We start from the raw sequence: 26,021 nt of genomic DNA on the forward strand, positions 1-26,021 counted from the left end.
CTACCCAGGCATTTCAGCTTGTCCCGCTAAATGTCACTAACCCTTCCAGTCTCCTGCGGCCTACAGTTACAGCAGCCGAAGCAAGCGCAAAGCTGCTTCCGCTCGCAACACAGGCCCTCACATCTCAGTCTTTTCCTCCCATTACTAATAACCCCTTTTTCTTTTCAGTGGCCTCCAGCTCCCGTAGCAGACGCTAGCGTGAGGCTGCCTCCAATAGCAGTACAGGCTACACAGGCTCTTCAGGATGTCACGAACCCCGCTTACTTCCTGTGGCCTAGAGGCTGTCTCCACCTGCAACACAGGCCCACACATCTCAGTCTTTTCCTCCCATTACAAATAACCCCTTTTTCTTTTCAGTGGCCTCCAGCTCCCGTAGCAGACGCTAGCGTGAGGCTGCCTCCAATAGCAGTACAGGCTACACAGGCTCTTCAGGATGTCACGAACCCCGCTTACTTCCTGTGGCCTAGAGGCTGTCTCCACCTGCAACACAGGCCCACACATCTCAGTCTTTTCCTCCCATTACAAATAACCCCTTTTTCTTTTCAGTGGCCTCCAGCTCCCATAGCAAACCAAAAATTTTCAACATGTTATCAGAGGCTGTCTGCTGGATTCTCTCCAATAATTACGCAATCCCTTACCTCATCCACCTTTTAGACGATTTTTCATTCATCTTGTCTCCCGGCTCCATCCCAGCCGTGCATCTAGAGTTATATAGAGTTATAGCCTCTAGTCGCCACAGCGGCCCTGTGGGGGAAAGATTGGTCCACCACCAGCATCGTAGCGCATTGCGATAACGAAGTGGCCGTGCATTGCATCAATAAAGGCCGGTCCCATTCCCCTGCCTTTTGCCTTTTCTAAGACGTCTCATTTGGACTTTAGCTTGCGACCAACTCATTTTAATTGCAATCCCGTGTAGGGATTTCTAAATATGATCGGACACTGATATCAGCCATCATGAGGTCCGGATTAATTTAATCAAGAGTTGCCACAGAGATCTTTTGTATGAGGACTGAAAATACCGCGTGATGCCTCGTGATCCAATGAAAAGAACTATTATATGTATGCACAGGAAGCGGCTATGTTAATCACGCCCTCGGGCCGGCAAGCACGAGATATGCAGCGTGGCGCCACATGACTTTCGACCACCAGCTTCCTGCATGACCGAAACCCTTACTTTCTTGTGTCACAGACAAAGAAAGTGAACCTTGCATGACTATTTTAAAAGACAATCGTTTAAAAACGTAGAAGTAGTGAAAATGTATCCACTGTATGTGTTATGCCGTATCTATATATTTGATGTGTTTATCGAAACCATGATACCTCAATCTTGGCCTTATAACTTTTCTTTTAGTGATTACGATTACTGTGTATGCAAAATACCTGTTGTTTGAGCTCGAATGAGAGCTTGTCTTATTCGCCGAACATTGGTGTTAGTGAAAAGCATGATATGGAACAGTATGGGGTGTGGCTAAGCCACCATCTGATTGGACAGCGACCTGTGGGCTGGACAAAAGTCAGCCTGCTTAAAATTGGACAAAAAGCCATCTTACGCTCGGGCTCGCTCTCTCACTCAAAAGAACTTTGGCTTTCACCTTGGTGAGTGCGAAAAAGCGCCCCACGCCGTACCATTGCACCAGAGAGACCATCTAAGAACTCAAACACTTCAGAGAAACACGATCTTCAAAGTCTTGCAAACTCAGGCTTTTAGCAGGACTGCTGAAGCCTCTTCCGTAAAACGGCAACCAACCACTCCAAGAGGGCTTCCCCAAAAGAACGTCATTCAAACGTCATTCCGACGTCAAAGCAACAGCCAATCAGCGAAGGAATTTCCCTCCAGCAGCCATCCAGTAGCCACGAGGAACAACTCAGCTTTTCAGCTGTCAACCAAGCAAAACGCAAGTACAAGCAAAATCTTCGATCTGCTGAACTGACGCTGGTGAATTTACTTAAGCAGTAAAGATAAGATAATTCTCTGTTTGGTAAATTCTCTAAGGTGAATTTAAATCACTCGTAAAACGAGTTAGAACTTGAAACTTCATGCAACTCCATCAACTCTCAATTTTAAATAAACTGTATGTTTGTGTGTATATGTGTATTTTAGCTTAGTTTTGATGTAATCTAGAATAGCCAAATAAATTCATGTTTCATTTATAGAAAATCATTGTTTGGTGTCATATAATTTCAAGGTTAAAACCTTTGCCAAGATCAACGTTACCTCTCTTAAGAGCTTACAAATGATCATAATTGTGTTAACCCGTGGCCAGGGAGAACATAAAATACATATTCAATTGGTAATATACCCTGACATTAACTTCTCGCTGGCCGAGTAGCTGATAGGGTGTAAACCATTTAAAGTAAAATCAGTTTAATCAGGTAGACTTGGGATATTCAGATCCGAGTCCTCTCAAAACCTGAATGAATTAATAATAATTGATTCCCTACAATTACAAATGAATAAGTAATTTCATTACACCCGGATCCAAAAAAATAAAATAAAAAATCTAATAGCTGACACTCTCTCCTGTTCTGCTTTCCAGGAATTCAGGCTGCTGGCGCCGATATTCCCGTAAGCCACCCGCAAAAAAATACAAATAGAATAAAATTATATATATGTATATGTGTAAACCCTTCTAGATGCCTCCCTCAGTTCTATTCTCCAGGCCGTCTCCCCCAGGACCCTCCAATCCTACTTAACCGCTTGGAATGTTTTTTTAAAAAATGTCACCACGCTTACAACCTGCCTTTCCCTGATGTTTCCCTGCTCACCATCACCTTATTCATCTCCCATCTCAACGCCAACAAAAAAAAACTCCAAGCCAGCTCCATCAAAGGCTTCCTAAGCAGAATTAAATTTTTCCACAAGCTCATGTTTGGCTCACCCTCCCCAGAAATAGCCAGCTCACAAACATCCATGCTCAAAGGCATCCAAAGAACCCAAAATATTTTTAAAATGTTTGTGTGCTGCTGCGTGTCCCTGTGTGTGTAATAAGCAAAGTGTACATGCTTTGTGCACCCGCCTATAGGCGCATATTACTAACGCACTCTTTAAATAACAAAGAAAAAATATTGCGCCAGACTTTTGGTCTATGGCGCAGTCTATTTTCAGTTCCTCAAAATAGCATCGCACCAACAATGCGCCTGAACACACCTCTTTTTTAGACCAGCAAGCCCATGGGCGCACAAATGGGCACAAATGCATTTGCTATTTAAAGAACGTGGCGCAGGACAGGAAAATGAGAACTGCGTCAGGCTGAAACTAGCAAAAACACTTGCGTCGCGCATTGCGCCGGGTGTATGATAGGGCCCACAGAGTGCATGCAACCGCATGTTGATTTATTTGTCTATTAAAACTCAAAATTCCAGGTATTCTAAATTGTAGATGGCAATTATGCTTCTGTATGCTTTTTATATTTATATAATTTAATATAGTTAACTTAATCTATATCACATAAAGAGTACCGTTTTTCTGCAGATATCAGCATTAACACATTTAATAATAATTTTATTCAAGTTCAGTAAAGCAATAAGTGACTTTAGACATAATATTGCTTGTTTTTGCGAAAATAGGTTCAAACAAAGATCACAGCACTTTTTTGCGTCTCTGAGCAATGGACGGTGTTTACTTATTAAATAAATGATTCAGTGATTCAGTCATTAACACAGTCAAATGCTTTGTTTCTGAATGAATCAGTCATTTGAATGAATCGGTTGAATCTCAATGACTCACTCATTAACAGTCACTTGCTGTCACCTACTGGCAGTTTTAATTTCACATTTCGACTATTTTTTATGTTTTAAAACGTTGAATACTGATATTTGAAATAATTTATGTTAAAAACAAAACATTAGGCCTATTTATGCATCTGTAACTGCAGTTTAAATGCATCCATGTCCCCTCTGAGATACATAAACTGTGTAAATACATCTAAATGCTATTTCAGATGCAGATTGCAGAAACGTTTTCTTATGTTGGAATGAAAGACACTAAGTACCGGATGAAGTGCTTCTTATTCTTACCCAAAAATGCAATATGGAAGAGAGAGTTAAAACTGAACACAATATTGCTACTCAAGCTGTGTATGAACATTATATATATATATATATATTTATTTGCTTCTTTTCCATTTTGCATTTACTTGTACTTTTACTTTCAATACTTAAGTACGTTTAAGATTTTAAAAACGATGTTCGTATTTAAGTACAATAAATAACACATACTTTAAGACTTTTACTCAAGTAATATTCTAAACGGTGACTTCAACTTCTACCAAAGTCATTTTCTGGTAAGATATCTGTACTTTTACTTGAGTATGGCTTTCAGGTACTTTATACACCACTGGGAATATGTGAGCAGAGGTACTGTTATTAAACATCCCGATGCCGCCCACTCTGATGAAAGCAACGTTTATATGAATATGTAAATATGTGCTGCGAGCTTTCCTCTCAGTAACAAAATAAACAAAAAATTGAGAAAACCGCAAACATTTTTGTTTATAAAAAGCATCTGTTCATAGCAACATGGGTATGTTTGCATGAGCTCTGCAAATTAGCACTCCCATGAAGTCATGTCACGTGTATTTACATGGCACTTTATTCAATATATTGTTTAAAAGCAATCAGCAGGATTAAACATGAAAAACAGTGTCAGTGTCTCATTTCATCAAAAGCAACACTTAATTTGCTTCTATAAAGCGGCTATCCACTACGCGATAGTGATGGGTCGTTCTTGAATGATTTGTTCATTTTGAATGAATCTTTAATATGACTCGGGAACGTCGAGTTGTCTCAGCGAGGGATTCGTTCATTTCGTGTTGACCGCGCATGCGCAACATCCAATAGGTTCTGTACAGGAAACAGAAATGATTAGTTCATCTCTCGAGTCTTCGGGTTTGGGTTCGAGTCGTTCGTTCATTACGTGACAGCCCCATTGACTAGAACAGTGGTTCTCAAACTTTTTACACCAAGTACCACATCAGAAAATATTTGGCTCTCCAAGTACCACCATAATGACCAACATTAAAATACAGTAGCGTAGTAGGCCAAATTATTCAGCTACAGCAATGCACAGTTAAAAAATGAGACAGTTTTATTCCTAATAAGAATATTTATTATTGTTATTGAGGTTTTTGATGAGCGAGTGACAGAGATCTGTGTTTTGTCCATCATTAGAACGGCTGTCTCTGAGGCAGTAAATTAATAGCATCACGTTTTCACCAGTTTGCAGGCTCTAAAGTTTATTGTAGCTATATGGGCGCTCAGTTTCTCTTGTTGTTAATACATTTGGCCAAAATCTCACGATATAAAAGACGAACAGCTATGATATTTAAAACGTACACAAGTGTATTGGCTACAACTAGATAGCAAAATATGAACAGCTATGATATTTAAAACATACAAAAGTGTATTGGCTACAACTAGACAGCAAATGCTAAGACTCTTCTCTGCTCTTTATACACACAAAAACATTAGCCTTTATAGACAGCATTTCTTGAGTAAAGGAAACGCTGTACTTATTCAAACATCAGTTCTTTATTTACCCTTGCATTGCGAAGAAGTAGACATCTGTCTTCAAACTGCGTGTTGTGGCCACAGATTGTATAAAAACAGGTCATTCTGAATGGAGGCGGGGTGGAGTTATGAGGTTAGACTGACAATTTGAGGATCCAATGGCATTACGAGGTTTAGTCACAAGCTCTTTTGAATGCTTTTCATTGGTTAAATATTTGTAAAACCCACAAACCGACATAACAATGACCAATAACACTGATTTAAAATAATAACAAAATATAATAGATATAAGGAAGTTTTTGATAATTTTCTATGGCACACCCGACAACAGTGGCTGGGAAACACTGTATTAACATTAATTTATATTTAAGTCAGTGATGTACCACACTTTGAAAATCAGTGGACTATAGGCTATGCAGTCTGTACCGGAAACAGACATGATTAGTTCATCTCCTGAGTCTTCGGGTCCGAGTCGTTCATTATTTTGTCACGTGACGTGAAAGAAGCAATGGAAATAATAGAAATTTGTTAATAATTCCCAACCTTCCTTACAAACAAGCGCGTGGTTTGTTTTTTACAGTTATGTAATTTTTCTGGTCTCAAATTTTATTTGAGCTTTATAGCTTTTTATTTATTACAATTTATAAATTTATTCATTTCTTTTCCATAATGAATGTGGTAATAAAAGATTGGTTAATGCTTTAAACGTTATCCGTATGATGGGGAAAATCACTTTAATAATTCCTAAATATAACACAACATTACAAGATATTGATCCAGGAAGCAGTCACGTGAAAAAAGAACGAACGACTCGGACCTGAAGACTCGGGAGATGAACTAATCATTTCTCTTTCCGGTACAAACTGCATAGCCTTATGCCTATGGGGCTGTCACGTGATGAACAAATGACTTGAACCCGAGGACTCGAAAGGAGAACTCATCAATTCTCTTTCTGGTACAGACTGCATAGCCTTATGGCTATGTCACGTGATGAACGAACGTCTCGTACCCGAGGACTCGAGAGGTGAACTAATTAATTATCTTTCCGGTACACACTGCATACCCTAGTCTGTGGCTGTCATGTGATGAACAAACGACTCAAACCTGAAGACTCGGGAGATGAATAATCATTTATCTTTCCTGTAAAGACTGCATAGCTTTTCCTTACAGGGATGTGACATGACAAAAGATCGAATGACCCGTAGACTCGTGAGGTGAGGTGAACTAGCAGACTGTACAGCCAGGTAAGCAATGAATTAATAATTTCTGTTTCTTATAATTTGGTCTTGGTTGCATTATAGTTTATATAGTGTGATCAATGTTTGAGTAAATAGATGTGTTGGGGATTTTGGATATTAACACGTAAAATTTTAATTATATTCTGCTGAAATGAACGAAATTAACAAAATGACTTTCGAAAAAGGATTCGTTCATTTTGCTGAACGAGATTCAAAGATCCGAGTCAGTAAAATGATCCAAACTTCCCATCACTACTATGCAAACATGTCACCTCCAAGGACTCGACAGACGAAATGAACCCAGATAAGAGTGCCACGTGAAAGATGGCGGAGCCTCAGCATGACGTAATCGTCACGGATCAATGGTAGTACGAAGGTGTTTTGCAGCCACAACAAACTTTTCTGGAAAGTTCGCTTTGGCAAGCCATTTCAAACTCCCAAAAAGAACACAAAACGAACTTTGTGTTCGATTTTGTTCTAAATGACGTCACATCAGTTCGCTCTTGGATTTCGCTTGAAGTATATCAGGGCCTTTAGCTGTCATAGCAATTCATTAACCACACCCCTGCCTTGTTAGTTGTCATAGTTAGTCATTGGTCCCTTTTGTTCTCCTGTGTAAATACAGCCCTAGTGTTTCTCTTGTTTCTTGTCAGTTGTCAAATGTAATGGTTGTTCTGTTTGCCTAGGTTTTTGTTCCCGTTTTTCCTGGTTGTTAAATTTTTTGTTACTTTTTTTAAATCTCCGGCACATAGATCCACGTCTCTGCCAGCATTTCATCATGCAACATTACAGTATAAATATACTTTATACTGCCATATTTTGGGGTTCCTCATAATCCATAGTATTTACAGTTTCAAAAAAAATAAATAAACATTTTAAATAATTTTATGATATGGTATACCCACCTCATAATAGAGAACCAGTTTCTCTGGTACAAGATTTCTCGTATCCAACAATGCACAGCCTTTTGAATTAAATATCGTGTCATCATCATCATAGTGATTCTTGTCACTTGTTTCTATCCCAGTCTTTTGAGGGATGTCAGAGTCATTGAGTTTCTGTTGTAATACCTTGTCCTGAGTAAAGACCAGTTTCTCCATATTAATGAACTCTTTAATTCTTTTCTCTGCTTTAGCCTCTTGCTTTGTCTGAATGTCATTAACCATGTTCTGAGGAATACAAGGTAATACATGAAAAATGATAATAATAATAATAATAATAATAATTGGGTGAATAGTATTAGTTGTTAGTCGTTTTACTTACAGAGACGATGTATCTCATTGGAGGGTACTGGTCAAAAGACAAATAACATACCTCCCTGAACACATTCTGAACAATCTCTGAAAATAAAATGTTAGTTTGACATGAAGGAAAGTGTTTTAATTTAAAGCAATACTTAGGCTTTTTTTCTTTTCTTTTTTTGAAAAGGAAAGAAAGAATGTTTTTTCTGTATGCTGTAGATTATTTTGAATGGGATATAATAAATGTTATCTCATTTCTATACTTGTCAATAAATTACAAAACAATAAAAAATAAAAGACACTGTACCTCGTACATCTTTCAGTGTTGCCATAGCTGGCTCTTGAAGGGCTGCCACATGGTTTTGGATGACACATTCATATTCACAGAACTCACTGAATGTTAGCAATTCTCTGCCCCGATGGATCTCATTATACTTTTCTATCATTTCTGTCACTCTTGCTTTGACTACATTTGTAATGATGATAAGAAAGTGTGAGGTTAAGGTATAGTCCTACTAGGAACAAATAGTTTTACATGTTTACATATCTTGACTCACATGATACTTCAGTGCTTCTTAGGTAGATGTCCCATTTCTTGAATACAGGACGTAGGCTTATGTAAATGTTTTTGTCTTTTGAATGTCCTGTTCTACTCAATTCATTTATTTGATCACTGAACTCCAAGATAATCTATATAAGATGATGACACATTTTAAATGCAATAACATTATTTCTGGATAGATAACATTTATGGTGATCTACTCTCAGAGCTCTTACCTCACTGAGAAAAGGTCCCATCATCTCTTCTTCCAGAGGTGGACCCTGCTCATAGCTTTTAAGGTCTCGTTGCACATTGAGTAGCCTAGTTTGAATCTGCTCAGTCAAGGATGGAAGCGATTTCTGTGTCAATAAAAAATACATAGTTTAGATTATGGAAAATGTGAATGTTTCCAATTTCATTTGAGAAATCTGGTAAGAAAGAAAAAAAGGAAAAAATTAATTAATTAATTAATTAAAAGAAAAAAAACGTATTTAACTGTATATTTTACATTTACATTTTAATTTTACATACTGCAAATACACTATACAGTACTGTAATTACTACTTTACAACTTCACATGCTATTTTATGTTTGTGCTTTTGGAAATTGATCTTTAATAGTTTTTTTTTTTTTTTTTTTGCATTTATGCAGACTAAGTATGTTCTGTAAAAGTAATTGTCGAAAGCATAATTGTCTAGTTAATTATTATTATTATCATTATTATTATGTATTTATTTATTCGTATCTCAGTGTACTTTTACCCACAAGGGATAGTTAAGATGTGTGTGAGAGAAAAATAAATAGAAAGCGAGGTCAAATGAGCTTTTGTGATTACCTGCATTTATTAGAGCTGTCATTTTCTAGATCAATTCATAAATTCATGAAAATAAATTGGTTTGCACATGTCTGTGTCCACTGATAAAAGTGATATCTTTGTCGTAGAATCCTTTCAGCAGTTAAGTGGATTTCACATGACTGTGCTGCTCAGTTGCACTGATCTCTATGAAGTGAAGCATCAGCTTCAGCCTTACCCCAGCGCAGGGTATTTGTTAAATTAAGTTGAGTTACTGGAGTGTGAGTATGTATGAGATGCAAATTGACTGCACCCGGCTCACCACAGACGAACGACAATTCCTACTTCAATTGGATCTGTGCATCTACTGTGGTGAAGCAGGACATTTTCTGGCCTCCTGCCCTAGGCGTCCTCCTCTGCCACCCTACAATCCTCCAGTGAGTCCTATTTACACGCAAAGCGCAGGGGGAAGGAAGGGGGGGGTGATGGGCCAGGTCCATGAGGACAGGGAGGAACAGGGGACTAAGGCAGAGCCGGCGGAGCAGGAAGTCAAGGCGGAGCCAGCGGAACAGAGAATCAAGGCAGAGCCGGGAGCCAGGGCAGAGCATAAGCTCAACAGGGCATTGTAGGCAGAGCTAATGGAGCTGAAGACCACCAGGGTGGAGCAGGCGGAGCTGAAGAGCACCATGATGGAGCAGAGGGCCACCAGGGTGGAGCTGAAGACCACCAAAGTGGAGCAGGCGGAGCTGAAGAACATCAGGGCAGAGCTGAAGAACATGGGGTGGAACAGAAGACCACCAGGGCGGAGCAGGAAGATCTGAAGACCACCAGAGTGGAGCTGAAGACCACAAGGGTGGAGCTGAAGACCACAAGGGTGGAACAGGCAGAGCTGAAGATCACCAGAGTGGAGCTGAAGACCACCACGGTGGAGCAGTCGGAGCCGAATACCACCAAGATCGAGCTGAGGAGACCAGGACAGAGCAGGTGGAACTGAAGAGCACCAGGGCAGAGCAGAAGACCACCTCAACATAGAAGTTGGGTCTGAAGATCCCCATGGTGGAGCAGATGACCACCAGAGTGGAGGGGAAGACCACCACAGCAGAGAAGATAGAACCGAACATCCCAACGGTGGAGCAGATGAGCACCAGGGTGGAGCTGATTGGGCTGAAGACCACTTCAGTGGAGCTGATGGTGCAGGAGACCACAAAGGTGGATCAGGCAGAACTGGAACAAAGAGCACAGAGAGGTTAACAATGGCCTAGGTGGCAATAACAGGACCGGCAGACAGTTCAGAAATGGCATCTTTGGCCGTAACAGGGCGAGCAGAGAGTTTAGGGACAGCCCTTTTGACCGTGACAGGACAGGCTGAGAGTTCATAGACGGTCTCCTTGACCGTGACAGGACAGGCAGAGAGCTCAAAGATGACCTCCTTGGTCATGACAGGACAGACTGAGAGTTCACAGACGGCCTCCATAGCCGTGACAGGACAGCCAGAGAGTTCACAGGCGGCCTTCTTTGGCCACGACAGGACAATAACAGGTTTCAGGAATGGCCTCCTTGGCTGTGGCTAGAGAGGCAACGAGTTTATAAGTGAGTGTCAATGCCTTGAGGGTAGCTGAAACGGACACTGCCGCCACCTCTAGAGGTTCTGCATTGAGTGCCGCCTCCTCTGGAGGAGCAGTAGTAACAGGAATTTCAATAGACACAGAATGTTTTGAAACTGCACTTGCGGCTGTAACATAGGCATCAGGAAACAGGGAGAGTTCAAAGATGGTGTCCATGGTCGGAACAGAGGTGACAGGGAACACCAAGTGCTTGGGGATGAGTGCCTCTGCTGTCTCGGGAGGATCTGATTGGCTGAATACCTCAAGCGTGTGACGGAAATGTTACGCCCCTCACCATACTGTTGATGTCGTGTCCCGGCCGGAGCGACTAAACAAAAAACATGAAAACCCATTACAAACTAGGCATTTGTTGCATCCAGTGGGGACATGATTACTGATTATAATGACTTATACTGTCTTTTTATGCGTTGTGTTGCATCGCGCCATGTAAACATAAAACCATGTCTGCATTTGTGATCTGAGAAATTACAAACTACAAACGCTACTCTACACTGCCCAAAACTTGCGTTTGAATCATCAGTGGCAAATCCTTTAAATGAAAACGTACTTACAGTCTGTGAGTCAGAACTGCCTGCATTGTAGTCTACTCTTCCAGGATCAGGAAACAGTCCTCCATAAAATGTGCTGCACACATCTGGATATTTGGGTTAAACTGTTCTGGAACAGTGTTGTAAATACAACTTAACCACTGATTTGTAGTCGTGTCCTCTTTTGGAAGACCAAACAAAGTAGTTTTGCTTTCACAACGAGACGCACGGCGGCCTAGCGTGAGCGGAAACCGGGCTAGAGTGAGCAGAGGTCGGGCTAGAGTGAGCAGAGGCGGCGGGGTTGAGAACAGCGCAGCCGGCGGATTCGACGAAGGAGTGGCAACCACATGTGACGACCCCGGGCTGGACTCCGCTTCGTCCACGGTGAAAGTTGATGCATTCCCTCAGTGACCAGCACAGATCAGCTCTAGGCATGACGAAGCAGATATCATCCTCTTTTGGAAGACCAAACAAAGTAGTTTCGCTTTCACAACGAAACACACAGAGCCTTCACGACATGGCGACGGCGGCAACAACAATACTACAGCGAGAATAAAAGTTACGCATTCTTTCTTTGCGTGAACATTTGGGCGACCATGGCGGCAGCGGCAACAATACTACAGTGAGAATAAAAGTTACGCCTTCTTGTTTTGCGTGAACATGTGGGCGGCGTTATGAAAATCTTCCCACATAGTGACGTAGATATGTGGGGGCGTGTTAGAACGAGCCGTTTTAGGTAGGCGTGGTTAACTCTTAACTTTTATAAAGAATATCTCTTTGGATTTGAGACTTTAGTCTTTGCAACTTTACAGATCTTCTTTATGCACCAAAAGCTTGTAACACTCCAAAGAGAAAGGAAAAATTAAAATCGCATCATATGACCCCTTTAATGACACGGATATGTACTTAATTAGGAATGCTGCCCCTTTAAGACGGAAGGCATGCATACTGACCCACGTTTAGTTTTCACCCACCTGTTTACGTTCACTTAATCCATAACCGACTGTATTTACGTGAGATACTCTACACGATAGACATTTGGACTGCTGTGTGAGTACTTGAGCACTAAGAACGGATCGCGCGCTGTATATGAGAACTGAAAAAGTGGACCGTGCGCGAGAGAGAGCACCTCTATCAGCGCGATTCCGCCTATCCTGCCTTCACTAACTTTAAGATAATCAACAACGAATTGTGACTCCCGGAAAAAATGGGACATCTGTTCATCTTATCCCTACCCCTTCGGGTGCTGAGGCCATTGTTTCAGATCGCTAGTTCGCATTTTGATAGCCTATCCTTCCACTGCGGCTACCATACTGAGACTAGATATGCAAACTCCCCTTATCCGATTGCAATCCAATGACAGGGACGCACATTTTGAAGGACAAGACAGTAGGCTGTATTTTGAATGTCCGGTAGTTCTTAAATAATATTATAGTCCCATCTCGTCTTGTTAACGAAGACGCGGCATACATTTCGTCATAGTTTTTATCATCAGATATTAGTTTTAGCTCATCAACGTCTCATCTCGGGAATTTTCTGTTGTTATTATCATGGCCATATATAGGGAGATTGCAGGGGATTTTAACCAGGTTAATTTAAAAAGTGTGCTCCAGAAATTTTATCAGCATGTACATTGTCCTACCAGGGTTTCAAGTACCCTAGACCATGTATACACAAATGTGAAAGACTCATATAGAGTTTTTCCTAACTCACCACTGGGGAAATCTGATCACCTTTCACTGTGCTTAGTAGCAGCATATAGACCTGTTGTCCACATGAAGAAATCAGTAATCAAGACAGTCAAAATATGGCCTGAAGAAGCTGTAGGATTTCTATCCATAACAGAAATACTTCCATATGCCATGGAATCATCCCAGCACATGACTCCAATATTCGGGGGCGATTTCCTGTCAGCCTTGTCTCATCTACTCAGAGGAGTGATGACGAACTAATCCATTCAGGAGATAACACAGAGATCTTTTGTATCAGGACTGAAAAGCTCTTTCACGACATATAGATACCTCGTGATCGCTTAGGCATATGACCCTTATATGTATGCACAGGAAACAGTCATTTAATCATGCCCTCAGGCCTGCAAGCACGGGATATACAGCGTGACGCCACATGACTTTTTGACCATCTGCTTCCTGCATGACTGAAACCCTTACGTTTCTTTTGTCACAGACAAAGAAACAGAACGCACACAGACAACTCATAAGACAATCAGTGAAAATCATTGAAAGTATCGGAGCAATATATTCACAAATAATATGTTTATGTCTGATGATGTGCGATGTGTTTCCTGTAATCGGTGCAACTCGCTTTTCTCGCTCAAGACCTCTGGCTTTTATTTTGGTAACAGCGCATCACGAGACTCCAGAACTCAAACACTTCAGTTGAAACTTCGTGATCTTCAAAGTACTTAACGTCTTGCAAACAGAGACTTTTCAGCAGAACTGCTCAAGCTTCTGGCGTCATCAAGAGGCCAACCAATCCAACGAGGGATTCCCCAAAAAGGATGTCATCCAAACGTCATTCCGGCACTAGATCAACAGCCAATCAGCAACGGAATCCCCTGCGTCAGCAACGAGGAAATCATCTCAGCTTCTCAGATTTCAGCAAAACGCAACAAATCTTACAGCTGCTGAAAAACCACTCGTGGAAACAAGTTATAACTTTGAAAACTTCATGCAACTCCGTTAACTCATCTCATTCTAATACTCTGTATGTATGTGTGTTTTAGCTTAGTTTTAATGTAATCTAGAATAGCCAATAAAATTCATGTTTCATTTATAAAGAATCATTGTCTGGTGTCATATAATTTTAAAGTTAAAACCTTTGCCAAAGATCCGTAGCTTACTTATCAGAGAACGTATTACCCGTGGCCAGGGAAATACAAAGATTCAAGTTGTTAAAATATACAGAGATCACCGGCTCGCTGGACGACCGTTGATTTAAAGTGTAAACTATCAGATTTGAATTCAGTTTTAATCAGGTGGACTTCGAATTTTCAGATTTGAGTCCTTTCAAACCCTGAATGAATTCATAATAATTAATTCCCTAAAATTAAGTAATCAAGACATTACAGAAATGGTGGAGAATAGAAAGCTGGCAGATTTGACTTGAAAATTATTGACACCAAGAGAATATTATGAATCTTGTCTATTTGTATCCGGGAAAATAGATGAGACATAGAGAAACAGAGTTTGTGAGTTATTGTACCTGTTATTAGAGCAGACCAGCGTGTTGAATGAAAGTGAAACTCAAGGGTTTGTTGTTTAGAATTTAACTGCAGTAAAACATTTAATTTTGTCCACCGAGACAAAAGAAGTTGCTCTAAAGCGCATGAAGAGAGAAGCGAGCATATTCCTCGTTTACTGTCTTTTAAAAGGCCTCAGAGTGTAATTTGTATAAGTGCGCGTTCCACTTCCAAATGCAACTCTGCTATTAATCTCCCCGGTTTGAGGAAATCAGAATAGCTAACTGATAGTCCGCTGCCATTTAATTCACTAAAAAACTAGTGAACTCGAAACGCGGTGCTCACAGAGTATCCAAACGTTATTTTACTTTTGGGAGAATTGTGAAATCTTGATCAAGTGATCGTGGTTAAATCCACGCGTGTTTTTGTCTGCATAAATATGTGCTGATATCCGCCGAAGATATCAATGACAGTGAATTAATTACAGTAAAGCTGTACATTAATGTACCTCACTCTAACGAGGTGAGATGGTTTAGCCTATAAGATAAAGATAAATATGTAGTGCTTTTTGGTTATGTAGTGCGAGATGCGCTGACATCTCACTGACAACCCACAGCTAGTAAGCTCACATGCGCATGCTGTGTATGTCACCATAGCAACAGCTGTAACCCGGAAGTTCGAACAAACCTTTTCCGGGGTAACTTTCAGCCCGCCAGCGCCGTTTTGTTAGCTGTTTGTAAACAATTAGCCAAGCTAAGCTATTAGCATTGAAGGCTAGTGGTTAGCACGTAGCATTTTGTGGTCTCAAAGGCAAAATGTGTTGCAGTGTTTGAAGTGTTAAAGTGATTTGATTCAGTTACATCTGAACGTTGTCTTTCGCTATTTCATACTGATTTCATCCTACCTCTCTCTCCTCTTCTCCTCTCATTGAAAAGGAACACTCCCAAACGCGAAAGTAATAACCTTGTGTACGCAATCATAGATAGAGTTTTAATCGCGTTTATTTAAGGTTCTCCCTTGCTTAAAGCTGTTGTTGTCTTTGTTTTAAAATTTAATCCGGGTCCTCAGCCCCATTACTTTAATGCTACGTTGTGATTAATTCAGCTATAACTGCTCTTATAATTTTAGGAAATCAGTAGATGTTATTAATTTGCTATACTTAAGGATTTGAAATCGTTAATTTAACTTCTTAATTAACTACAGATTTGACATTTTAATTTCATTTCACAAATTAATTACGGTTCCAGCTTCCACATAGCAACAATATCTACTGATTAATTTAATTATAAATTGCTCTTATTATCTAGTGACCATAACATTGGAATTTTTAATCATTAACTATCAATATTGCTCTGAAATCTTAATTTCAGTAAATAGTTAAATAGGGTTGGGTTTCCCTATTCAATGATAGCTAGTTAATTTAATTATAATAGCTCTTATCCATGGTTAATAATGACATCAGTAGATATTGTTAATTTACTACTGTAGGGATTTGAAATTAAGTTAATTTCATAATTAATTACAGATTTGAAATTTTAATTTAATTTCATAAATTAATTTCAGTTCCTGCTTCCACATGGCAACAATATTTACTGATGAATTTAAGTATAGGTGCTATTATAATTTAAAGACAACAAAATTAAAAGTTTAATATTTAAGGATAACAAGTTACTAATACTGATTTCATAATTAATTACATATTTGGAATTTTAATTTCATTTAATAATTAATTACGGGTCCTGTTTCCATATTACCACAGTAGTTGCTGATCAGTTCAACTATAAGTGCTTTGCTAATTTTAATGACAAAATTTGAATCCTTAACTGTCAATAATCCAATAAAATTTTAATTTCATGGTTAGCTCATTAGGGTTTAGGTTATCCTGCTTCAAGATATTGATTGATTAATCGTAATTTTTAATTACTCTCATCAATTTTAATGATAACATCATTAAATGTTAACCAGGAAATACCATTTCTAACCTGAAATTCTAATCTAATTTGCAATTGGCCTTCTTTCCTCTCCCTTTCATTTATTTAATTCACTCAGCAAAATTTTCATAAGTTTGCCCGTTTGGCTTAAGCCTGTTAGTGGCAAAACCCCAAAAGGAAAAATAAGATTTCCTCAGGACTTAGGTTACGTTGGTTTTATCCTGCTAACACAGCAAAACCAACCCCCTAGGGGTATCACTTTAACAGCGCCACCCCCCTGTCATTTTTCTTAACATTGGAAGCAAAATCTCTCTCTCTTTCTCCTTCTCTCTCTCAGCTGTTTGCTTCTAGCAATTGAACAGGTATTTGTGAAACTTGAGAACGCCGTTTCAAAATTGTCTTCCATTTACCTTCACTCTCTTGCGAAACCCTATCCAGCTAAGAAGACTGACAGGCATCCGCCAAAATTTGAACAAGCATCTAGGAACATCTAATTGGTGGACGGTGTCAATCTTAACAGCTAAGAAACTATTACTGTCATTGTTATTATTTTCCCTTCACCCGAAGGAATTTTGATAACAGCCGCAGTCCTGGTATTTAGAAATCCCCATTTCCAAACACCGGTTTAGAACCACCTTCTAAACCAAACTTAACCAAAAGGAAAAAGAGAAGAAAATTCAATTATACTCATTCTGCTACCAGAACAGGGTATTTGTTGTTTTATCCTTCCCTCTCTTCTTACCATTAACGTCCTTTCCTTACAAAAGAAAAAAAACAAACATTTCTCTTACAGGAAAATTGGAAGCAGCCAATTATTATCCTGTTCTCTGCTCTGTTTGTTATTTTTCTTTCCTCCCTCCGTTCTCTAGCTGTGCTACCTGTGTGTGCTTACTAATTTTCCCCACAGAGACTACAAATTAGGAGCACGCCCACCAGAGAATCACACTCACCTGTCCCTTACACACTCACTGTCAAACCACACGTGACATTGCACACTTACACCCCTGTTTTGCCTTGCTTGTTTGTTTTGTTTTGTTTGTTTCCTCTTCCTCAAGGTCTGTGTCAGTCTATGTTCTAGATCTCCCTCACCACGCCAAAACATGTCTCGCACAACAGACTCTGTTGGCCACTGGGAAGACCTCGAGACCTGGCTAAGTGTTGCAACAGACAGCCTCCTACCTAAGGCCGCTGAAACACTGAGGCATCAGACACAGGACCAGCTGGATGACAACATAACAAACCTCATGAGACAAGACCCAAGTCAGAGCTACAGTCACAAAGAATTAGCAAAGATCACCGGCTCCTTAAGCCACACACTCATCGCCACCCTCAAGCTGAGCGACAGGCACGCCGCCCATCTCCAGCAGGAGCTAACACGCGCACAACGACGTGTCGAGCAGCTAGAACTGGAGGCTCAGGAACGACAGGAGGGGCCTGATGAAGTGGAACAAGGTGCCAAGGAAAAGAGACCCTAGCAGCTACGACCCAAGAAATGGAACAAGGCAAGGCTGACTACGCTGATCTCTCCAACAAGCTACAATATGCCGAACAGCTCCTGGAAAAGGCAAAGGCCGACTTCAGAGACAAGAACGGCCGAATTAAAGGCTGCACTGCTAGGACCAACCTCTAGTAGAGAGGAGTTGTTCCACACATGGGACACTGTCTAACCTAATTCAGTGTCCTTGTGTCTCTTTGTGTTTTCCGTTTATAGCTATATCTATTTTTTTTTTTAATTCTCTTTCCCTCTCTCTCACTACAATTTCCTTTCCCCTCTAGTCCTCTCATCAGGGAACTGAAACTAGGATTGACTCCTTTCACCAAATTTATTTTTTTTTGTCATAAATCGTTGAAACCGATGGCTAGTCGACACCCCAGTGCATACAGCTACCCTCACCTATGATCAACACGACACTGCCACACGCATTATCCTGCCCAACCAGACTTTATGGATCAATGCCCCTAAGGGTTCGATCCTCCATATTGACGATTTAGCATTGTATCACCTTCCCGACGACGAGAATCAGGCCGAACTCGAAATCTCACCCTTCTTCAAACAGCATTCCTTCGTCCTCGCTCCAGAACTGGAAGAAAGGATCAAGGAGGAAGAAACGCAACTTATTGATTTGACTCCTGTTGATACAGCTTTAGAAGCTATCACTCGCCTTCCGCCCGCTGGCGCTCCAATCATTCGATCTTGGTCTGCCGCTGATACAGCGCTTTGCGTTTCTACTATTGTAGGATATGTTGTGACTCTGACACTTGCCTTCCTCCTCCACAAGCGAGTGAACGCCGTTCAAGAGTTTTTCAACAAGTGTACGTCCGGCGTCCCGCGCATGTTCCGACAGCAATTGCACAACTGCAGGTCTGTTTTGAAAGGACTCAGTGGGAACTATTTGCACAGCAGGTGACTTATGGCACAGAGGTGAATTTAGAGGAGTACACCGAGACTGTGCTCTTTTACATTTACAGCTGTGTGGACAGTGTTACAGTACACAAGAACATAACGATGTTTTCGAATCAGAGGCCATGGATGAATAAGGAGGTACAGAATCTCTTGAGAGTACGTAATAATGCTTTTAAATCTGGTGACACTATAGCATATAAAGAGGCAAGATCACGATTGAAGAACGGCATAAAAAAGGCCAAAGACATCTATAGACGAAGGGTAGTAAATCATCTCAACAATGGTGATACTAGGAATATGTGGCAAGGTATAAAGAGTATTACTGACAATAAGAGAAACTCTGTCTGTCCCAATGATTATGTAGCACTGACTAACGAGCTTAACACCTTTTTCGCTCGATTTGAAGTGGGCAACACTACAACAGGTATAACAATAACAGTAGCAGAGAATGAACAGGCACTTGCATTAAGTACACATTAGGTACAGTGTGAATTGAAGAGGCTGAATCCATGGAAAGCTACAGGCTCAGATGGAGTTCAAGTTCAAGTTCAAGTCTGCTTTATTGTCAATTCTTCCACATGTACAGGACATGCACACAGAGAATTGAAATTGCGTTACTCTCAGACCCTTGGGTGCATACAGATAACATAAATACAGATTAAATACAAAATACAAAATACAACTATACAAATAAGGTCAAATGTAAAAATATATATATAAAGCACAAGGCATATGGCAGATAGAGTGCAAACCAGTAAAGTAAACAACAGTGCGTTTCAGGACGGGTACTTAAAGAATGTGCTGGAGAGTTAGCAGGGGTATTTACAAGCATCTTTAAACTGTCTTTATCGCAGGCAAGAGTCCCCAAGTGCTTGAAGTTCGCAATTATTGTTCCAGTACCAAAGAAAACAAACATCAGCACCTTGAATGACTATCGTCCAGTTGCATTAACTTCAGTAATAATGAAGTGCATTGAAAGATTGATTCTCTCACACATTAAGACTGCTGTTCCTATTTCTCTGGACCCGTATCAATTCGCATATAGAGCCAACAGATCTACAGAGGATGCCATCTCATTGACTGTTCACTCTGTCTTGTTCCATTTGGACAGACAAGGCACATATGCGAGAATGTTATTTGTCAATTTTATCTCTGCTTACTGTCATTTCCACCATGCTAATTCTTAAACTTCATTACTATGTAACTGAATCCTGAATTTCTTCTCAGAACGCCCTCAGGTGGTGAGACTGGGCACACAATTGTCTTCAACTATTACATTGAGCACTGGCATGCCGCAAGGATGTGTATTGTGTTCCATCCTTTATTCCCTCTTTACACATGATTGTGTTCCTGCATCTTCTGATAACATTATTGTTAAATTTGCGGATGAATAGTGATTGGTCTGATTACTAATAACAACGAATCAGCCTACAGAGAGGAGATAGAGAACTTGGTAACCTGGTGCTCTAGGAGCAATTTGACCCTTAAAGGGGTGGTTGATTGCGATTTCACTTTTTAATGTTAGTTAGTCTGTAATGTTGCTGTTTGAGTATAATCAATATCTGCAAAGTTACGAAGCTGAAAGTTCAATGCAAACGGAGATAGCGTCTTTTAAAATTCTGGCAGTTTAATGCCTACAAAAACGGCTGGTAGGGACTACAAAAAGTTACTTCCCGGGTTCGTGACATTAACAAACCCAGATAAACCCTGCAGGGTTAGGCGTACAGCAGTGACAGACAGACACATATAACAGGAACAGGAAGAGCCAAATATGGGCAGATGAGGGAGAAAACACACACAAAACAGGTCCATAATCCTGACATATCGCCCACCTCCCGGACGGCACGTCCTCGCGCCGTAGATACAACATGGGGAGGGATGGGTGGAAACTTGGGAGGAGGCTCAGGAGGAGGACAGACACCCGAAAGGGGGCCGGCATACAGAGTCCAAGGAGGTGATGAAGGAGGGAGGAGTAAGGGATGAGACAGGAGGGACTTGGAGCAAGAGGAGCCAAGCAGGACCCAGGCCACAGCCATGACGACGACCCATGGTGGATCCGACAAAGGGAGGAGCCATGGAGGAGGAAGGGCCGATGACTCCAGGGGGCCGACCAATGGAGGCGGAGCAGGTGGCAGAAGAGCCCGAGGCAGAGATGGAGAGCCGATGAGCCAGGGTGGTGGGGAGGATCCAGAAGTCCAAGGCGGAGCAGATGGCTCAGGCGATCCAGAAGGCCGCGGTCAAGGAGGAGCCGAAGGGAAGGAGGAGCCTGACAGAGCCGGAGGGACAAAGGAACGAGGCGAAGCCGGAGGAGTGGTGTCCTGAGGCGATGGATGGTCGACGACAGACCAAGGCGGAGCCAGCGGGATGAGGGAGCCTGGCGGAGCCAGTGAAAAGATGGGCCACGGCGGAGAGGAGGGAGCTAGGAGCCATGGTGGAGCTGCTGGGTTGACGGGCCGAGGCGGAGTACAGGACTCAGAGGCTGGAGGCGGAGGCCAGGGATTCTCCAGCCACAGTGACGATGGATGATGGCAGACCCACGGATCTCGCACCGTACTGATGGTGGGCTGAGGGTGAGCAGAGGTGCTGCCAGATGACAGCGATGAAGGAGGCAGGAGCGAGCAGGCGGGCGGGCGAGTGGTCATTTGTGAGCTTCCGGGCTTTCAGGGCTAAACTCTGGAACAGGATCCCTCTCTGGGGTGGACAAGGAATCCGGAGCTCCTCTGGGCAGGACATGGGAACAGGAGTGACAGAGGGCTCTGACCAAGGAAGGAGGAGAGGGGGCAGGTCAGCATATAAGTCCTCCAATTCTCCTCCAGGGTTGCACAGTCCCAGATCCAAAATCAGCTCACCCTCAGCCCTGGTGCAGTGGGCGGAGCTCCTCTCCGCAATCTCACTGCCCACGGCTTTCTCTCTCGTGACGGGCATGGTAGCCAGCTCTCGCACCTGGTCTGACGTTATTAGCAGCTCCGGCTCCGCGGCGATTCTCAGCTCTGTCGCTCCTTGCGGCGATGGCTCGTCGGTCGCGGCGGGCTTGGGCTTCAGCTCCACGCAGCGGGGATATGGTGGGCTGGGCTCTGGGTCGAGAGTGGAACTCGCCAGTGTCCACTCCACAAAGGTGGTGAAATTCTCTCGAGGACCATCCTTGGACGACGGCGCTATGCATACGGTGTTCAAACTGGCATCGTAGAATGCACAAAACGCGCCGTCCGGGTAGCTGGTGAGACTCGCGAGGACCAGGAACAGTCTGGTATGGCCCTCAAGCAATCTCTCCCCCTACTCCAGCAGGAGGAGGAGGTATTCAGGGCGGGCGAGGGCATCCATGGGGAACAACGGGGGGGAAAAAACTTGCAGTAAGACTGTATGTAGGTCTGGTGTTCTGTCACGATTGCCTAAGGACAGGAGCAAGGAACGAGGAGAATGCAGGAGAATCACAATGAACCATCATTTAATAATACAAACAGAGGAACAGACGAGTAGCACAACATCGGACGTTAGACACCGGACAGAAAGCAAGGGGCAGACCACACTATAAATACAGAATTCAACAAGGTAATAAATGAGACACAGCTGGGATCAATGAACACAATCAGAGCGGGAACAGGAAGAACCAAATATGGGCGCATGAGGAAGAAAACACACACAAAACAGGTCCATAATCCTGACAGCACTAAGCATCTATTTCACAGTGCTGTTTTTTTTTGTTTTTTGTTTTTTCTCAGCACTGAGAGTTGAAGAATGTTTAACTTAGGGTAAAACGCAGCAGTCATTACTTCTGCGGATATTCCCTATCATAGCAACCAAAGCATCTCAACAGAAAAAACCGCTGTGCCTCTGTAGCGCTCACAAGCACTCACAGCTAGGCATTTTCAGTAGATCACCTGGCGTTTTCAGCTGGCTAAAACGCTTTGGGGAACAAACGGCCTAAGGCTTGTCAGAAACAAGTTCTTGTAACAACAGCTGCTCAGCCTGTGCCCATTAGTTTATTATTATTTTCATCCTCCTATACACATCTCTATCTATTTTTCTGAACTAGAGTGCCCTCTATTGTCACGCTGGATTCAAATAGAGGTTATGGTTAGGGTTACTAGAATAAGTTGAAATGCAAATAGTCAGAAATATGTATGAGGGGGACCATCAAAATAATGTGTTGGCAGATATTAGGCAGACAGTCAATAAAGGATCTAATGACTGATAGTTTACTTATAGTTGCAAAGTTACTTATAGTCAACAGAATGTCTAAGGGGACCATCAAAATAAAGTGTTAGCCTTCCCTATTATCATTCACTGCTTGCCTTAATATGATCGGCCAGTTCTTTGGTCAGCTTGGCTGCCAGGCATTGAGTAGATGCTTTACCGTCATCCAGTAATGAACTGTGAATAAAAATATATATAAATAACATGGATTATTTTTAATTACCTTAATATGCAAACTGTTCATGCATGGTATGTTTACAATGAAAATATTGTAAGTCATTAAGTACCTGAAATAATGGTGGTTCCTGAAGAATTTCAGTTCAGCCTCCATGGCTTTATCAAAAGGAATTCTGTCATTGATGTCACTCTGACCTCGACATCGCACAATAATGTAGCCCTTGCTGAGAGGAATGACTTTGCCCTGAACAATGTTCAAAACTTCAATCTCAGCTCCTCTGTCGATGAGGTCTGGTTTTGTGAGAATTGCTATTTCACATATTTAAATATTAAAAAGTGAGAGAGGGAGAGATCAAGTTTAGAATAAGCGAAAATCATGGTATACAGTGTGAAGAAATATTTTATGGAAATACAGAAATATGCTGCCAAACCTAGAGTTCTGAGTCCTTCTGGGTCTACTTTTTGTGCCATTCTTAGTGCTTCCGTTGTTGCAATGTCAACATTGCAGGGCACAACAACTAATATGATGGTTTCACTTTTTGCAATATATTTCAGTATCAAGGTTTTGATCTAAAATGATAAAGTGTTCTCTGGTTATGGAGAAGAGATTATTTAAGTCAACATGAAACATCATGAAACCCATTTTAATTCTGTGATACAGGATATCCATAAAAAATGTTGTGCAAGACTGTATCCATCAGGAAATGGTAGGATAGCGAAAAGACAAAGTGTTGATCTGGGATTTTCACAAATTTCAAGGACCCATCCTTCTTGTGTCTGAAAAACTACAGACAAATTTGAAGCTGAGCCAGTGGCTTGCCCCTTCTTTCGATTACGTCAGTAATCATTTATAAAGTATTATTTTACTGTAATTCTTCATTACATTTCATTAATTTTAGACCAAACATTTTTGTTTTATTTTATTTTATATTTATTTAGTTTGTTTTTGTTTTTGACATTGTTTTGAACTTGATTTTGCTCTGAAACTTTTAAATAGGCCTTAATAAATAAAATAAATACAACTTTTAAGAAGTCATCCATCCATTCCATTATCCAAACCATGTTATCCTTATTAGGGTTGTGGGGAGCTGGAGCTTAACTTAGCATCTTGAGGGCAGGGAAATTCCCTGGATGGATGTCCATTCCATCACAAGGTTCACACACAGATTTTAAGAATAATTTTTACTGAATTTATCTTCCTTTGATATAGAATGAGGTTAAAATGTTGAGTTTTACTTCAGCATAATCAATGACACAGTTTAACTCCATGTAGCTAAACTTATCTGCTCCCTAGGCTCAATTTACCCCGCATTGGGGACAAGTTGAGCCAAGAAACCAAGGAGCCTAATTTTTTTATTATAAATTTTTTTGAAAGCAGTTTATTTTAGACCCAAAATGATCATTCCCAAGGATACACCACATCCTGAAAATGATGTACATATTTTAGTTGGGCACATTACTGTCATGCACTCATTTTAAAGACACCACAAGCAAAAATGGCTTAAGTCATCCAACTCTCCCCTGAGACAGCCATTACTTTGAGGAAATGCCACCTACACTCACCTGATCTCCAATATCCTCAGGCTGATCATGCACAGGTACACGCGTTATACCAGGCAGATCGATCAGAGTGAGGTCACACACATCAGGAGATGAAATCTCCAAAGTGATGAGTTCATCACAGATTCCAACTGCTTTTCCAGCAAGCTTGTTTTGAGCTGTTGAATTCAAAAGTATGCAACAGAAAAACACAAGTAGTTCTGTAATTTAAACTGAGGTACCAAACATGATGCAGTATTGTAAATCTAATACAAAATTTAGAAAGCATAATTATTATTCGTCCTACTATTCCAATGTACAGTCCAATACATTATTTGAAATGATTTTAATTTTTTTTTTAATTTTGTTGTACACAGATTGAATATAGGCTACCATATACAAGTTATTTTATGATGACAACATAAAATCTGTAAGAGTTTCTGTTCATACTGACCTTCTCTAACAAGCGTATCCACTTTTAACGGGTCATTAAAGGTCTCTCTGTGACCACTGTAAGAAATGATCCCCGACCATGGTCCATTTTTGAGCTTCTGCAATTTCAGCTCAAGAGGACAGCGAGTGACAATACCTTAAAAAATGGTTTCAACAAGTTATTAGGAAGTTATTGTAAGGGAGGAGTTCTCGTATCTTGTTAATTTCCTCAATTTAAATGTGATGCATTGACAATGAAATTTTTCCTTTTTTGTCCAGTATACAGTATATACAATATTACAGTCACAAGGTGCTGAAAGTAAAGAAAAATATCTTACCACTTCCTCGAGGTAGAGCCACCCCAGAAAGTGCCTCCAAAACAGAACTCTTTCCAGAACTCTGATCTCCCACCACCGCAATGGATGGTAGACCAATATCTTCATCAAGGCCGATCAACTTCAGAGAGTCAATCAACTCAATCAAAGGCCGAACAGACTCAATGAAGTGGTTGTGGAATGCTCCATGAGTCTGTGACTCAGAAAATGAGCTTTTATAATTAAAACATCAGAAAAACAAACAGAAACATTATTTAGATCATCAGTTGGAGGCTCTACAGTGGAAAAAACAATACTTCACTGCAGTACTTAACTCAAGTAGGAGATGCTAAAAAAG

General features: G+C 41.1%; 1 protein-coding gene across 1 annotated transcript in view; it reads right to left on the minus strand.

Moving 5' to 3' along the window:
• LOC107575602 (interferon-induced GTP-binding protein Mx1-like) overlaps positions 1-26,021 on the minus strand; it is a 31,221-nt gene that overhangs the window by 4,470 nt on the left and 730 nt on the right. The window contains exons 3-13 of the mRNA XM_016261958.1: positions 25,688-25,896; positions 25,372-25,506; positions 24,942-25,096; positions 23,810-23,948; positions 23,489-23,687; positions 23,300-23,378; positions 8,765-8,887; positions 8,545-8,677; positions 8,295-8,453; positions 8,010-8,086; positions 7,652-7,915 (exon numbers count right to left, since the gene is read on the minus strand). Of these exons, the coding sequence (XP_016117444.1) occupies positions 7,652-7,915; positions 8,010-8,086; positions 8,295-8,453; positions 8,545-8,677; positions 8,765-8,887; positions 23,300-23,378; positions 23,489-23,687; positions 23,810-23,948; positions 24,942-25,096; positions 25,372-25,506; positions 25,688-25,896 (1,672 nt within the window). The remainder of the gene's footprint in view (positions 1-7,651; positions 7,916-8,009; positions 8,087-8,294; positions 8,454-8,544; positions 8,678-8,764; positions 8,888-23,299; positions 23,379-23,488; positions 23,688-23,809; positions 23,949-24,941; positions 25,097-25,371; positions 25,507-25,687; positions 25,897-26,021) is intronic.

Source organism: Sinocyclocheilus grahami, unplaced genomic scaffold (assembly GCF_001515645.1).
Source record: "Sinocyclocheilus grahami isolate Dianchi unplaced genomic scaffold, SAMN03320097.WGS_v1.1 scaffold2749.1, whole genome shotgun sequence".
In the NCBI taxonomy this organism is placed as follows: Eukaryota; Metazoa; Chordata; class Actinopteri; order Cypriniformes; family Cyprinidae; genus Sinocyclocheilus; species Sinocyclocheilus grahami.